Source organism: Salmo trutta, chromosome 6 (genome assembly GCF_901001165.1).
Source record: "Salmo trutta chromosome 6, fSalTru1.1, whole genome shotgun sequence".
NCBI classification, from domain to species: domain Eukaryota; kingdom Metazoa; phylum Chordata; class Actinopteri; order Salmoniformes; family Salmonidae; genus Salmo; species Salmo trutta.
The window spans coordinates 14,494,538-14,496,865 of NC_042962.1; the positions used below are offsets into that span (position 1 = coordinate 14,494,538).

At 45.8% G+C, this 2,328-nt stretch overlaps 1 protein-coding gene across 1 annotated transcript; it reads left to right on the forward strand.

The window, feature by feature from the left end:
* Positions 1 to 28: 28 nt before the first annotated feature.
* Positions 29 to 2,071, forward strand: LOC115195501 (class E basic helix-loop-helix protein 22-like). Its single transcript, XM_029755396.1, has one exon. It carries the CDS (start codon positions 284 to 286, stop codon positions 1,109 to 1,111), a length of 828 nt encoding a protein of 275 aa, XP_029611256.1. The 5' UTR covers positions 29 to 283; the 3' UTR covers positions 1,112 to 2,071.
* The last annotated feature ends 257 nt before the right edge of the window (positions 2,072 to 2,328 follow it).

Here is a 2,328-nt window from a genome sequence, read left to right on the forward strand (position 1 = left end):
TCTTGCGCGTGAAGCTGATCGCCGTAGAGATCTGCTGAAGGTGAATCAGAGCGAGATAAGGAGCGCGAGCGCAGAGAGCAGAGGGAAAGAGCAGAGCAGAGGGAAAGAGGGCCGACGTGTCTCCAGCATCTTAGTTGACAAGTCGAGCAATAATAAGCGATCAAGAACAACTCACTCTCTCTGACAGCGCACAAGGCAAGAAACGTATACAAGAGCCGTCGCCGGGAGAGAGTCTCCAGAAACTGCCACCCACTAAAGCAGCGTCTGGAGGAGAGGAAGTGCTATGGACAGGAGAATGAACTTGAACGGACCAGGAGATATTTTCCACAAAACTCTCAGCGCCGTCTCCAACAAAAAGATGGATTCCTTCAGATCGGCGGCTGGTGTTGACCTGCCGGGGTCCAGGGACCACCAGTCACCCATCAGCTGTTTCGACCAGACCGATTCGGACCCGATTCAACCCGGTGGACTGGCTGGGGGTCGAGGGGGACCGCTGGGTCTGCCTACCGGATCTTTGTGCGTCAAATTCGGAGAGAGCAGTAACAGGACCTCGGCTGCAGAGAGCAGTGGCGGGGAGCAGAGCCCGGACGATGACAGCGACGGCAGATGTGAGATGGTCCTCCTGGCCGACGGGAGAACTGTGGCCGCCGGTAAACCGGAGGGAGGTAAGAAAAACAAAGAGCAGAAAACACTCAGACTAAACATCAATGCGCGGGAGAGACGGAGGATGCACGACCTGAACGACGCGCTGGATGAGTTGCGCTCTGTCATCCCGTACGCGCACAGCCCCTCCGTCCGGAAACTCTCCAAAATCGCCACTTTGCTGCTCGCCAAAAACTACATCCTCATGCAGGCGCAGGCTCTGGAGGAGATGAGGAGGCTGGTGGCCTATCTGAACCAGGGCCAGGCCATTTCAGCGGCGTCCATACCCGCCACCACGGCCCTTGCTGCACCGGGTCTACCAGGTCTGAGTGCGGGGATAAGTGCGTACGACCAGCCGCCTGTGTACCCCTTCGCCACCGGATTGGCCGGGTCATCCTGCCCCGACAAATGTGTCCTTTTCAACAACGTCACCTCGAGCCTGTTTAAACAATGCACGGACAAGCCTTAGCTGAATCATAACAACGAGCCAGTACCAGAGACTCAGAGAAGCAAATGCGAGAGCGAACAACACTTTTTAAAACAAACCGCGACTTTGGAGAGAAGAGGTTCGAAGTTAGTGTAGACCGAGAAAAGTGAATCCGATGATGAGTACATTTATAACATTTACAAATGCATTGGAAGAGCTTTTTGTTCAGACAACGCTTGATTGTGTATATATAAAGCATCCTTTAAGTGCTTGTATGAATGAAAGTGAAAAACCAAACAGAAATGTATGAGTGTCTCGCAAGTGGTGATGGATTGACCGTTGTTTACCACTGCGCAAATATGGACCCTATGTGAAAAGTTAGGACCTGACAAAAACATGCGACCGTTTCACTTGAATACATGAAACAACTTAAGACATTAGTTAATATAAGAAACCACAACCTTGCTGCTTTACTTACTTTATTTATAACTTAAGAAGGTGTTTTCTTATTGGTGGTTATTTGGTGATCTTTTGAGAATGTGCTGAGCAACTAAGAGTCTGAGGGAAAGCGAAATGAACTAAAATGAATACGAAATTAGTTGTTTTAATCTCTCAATACAGAGTTCATAGTCATTTATATATTTTTGTTGTATCAAACACTTGTGCTACATTGGCAGTTTCCTTGGCACTGTAAAATAATTACATTTGAGTCTCTAAAAACCTGTATGTTCAGTTCATGTTCTTTTCAATTTGTCGGTTTTTATTTATTGATTTGATACATTTATTTGCATGGTGGTACTGTATTCTGCATTAGCGACGTGTCTAATTTGCGTCATTTCCTACACACTCATGCAATAAGGCCGAGGTCTTGAGCGATCAGACGCGCTGTCAGGTCAAGCAGTGCGTTATTGTAGATACATTAGTTATTATAAGAATAAAGAGGGCCATTTGTATGTGTTGATGTGTTGGAAAGCTTTATTAAAATATTTTGAACAAAACGAATACCTTCGTCTGGTCGTCTGATGAAATCACTGAAACTGGAGTCATTTAAGAAAACGAAGCCGGGACTGAAATATATTGTTCAGAGAAAGGCCACTTTGTCTCATTTATCTTCGAAAAAATCTGAACGTGGGATAAGGAAATAATAAAAATATCTGAAGAAATGGGATTGTGCACCTTATTATCAACTATAAATATTCTAACATTATAATTCTCTATTCATGGCCCATATCCTAAATAACGATTCAATTCAATTTCTC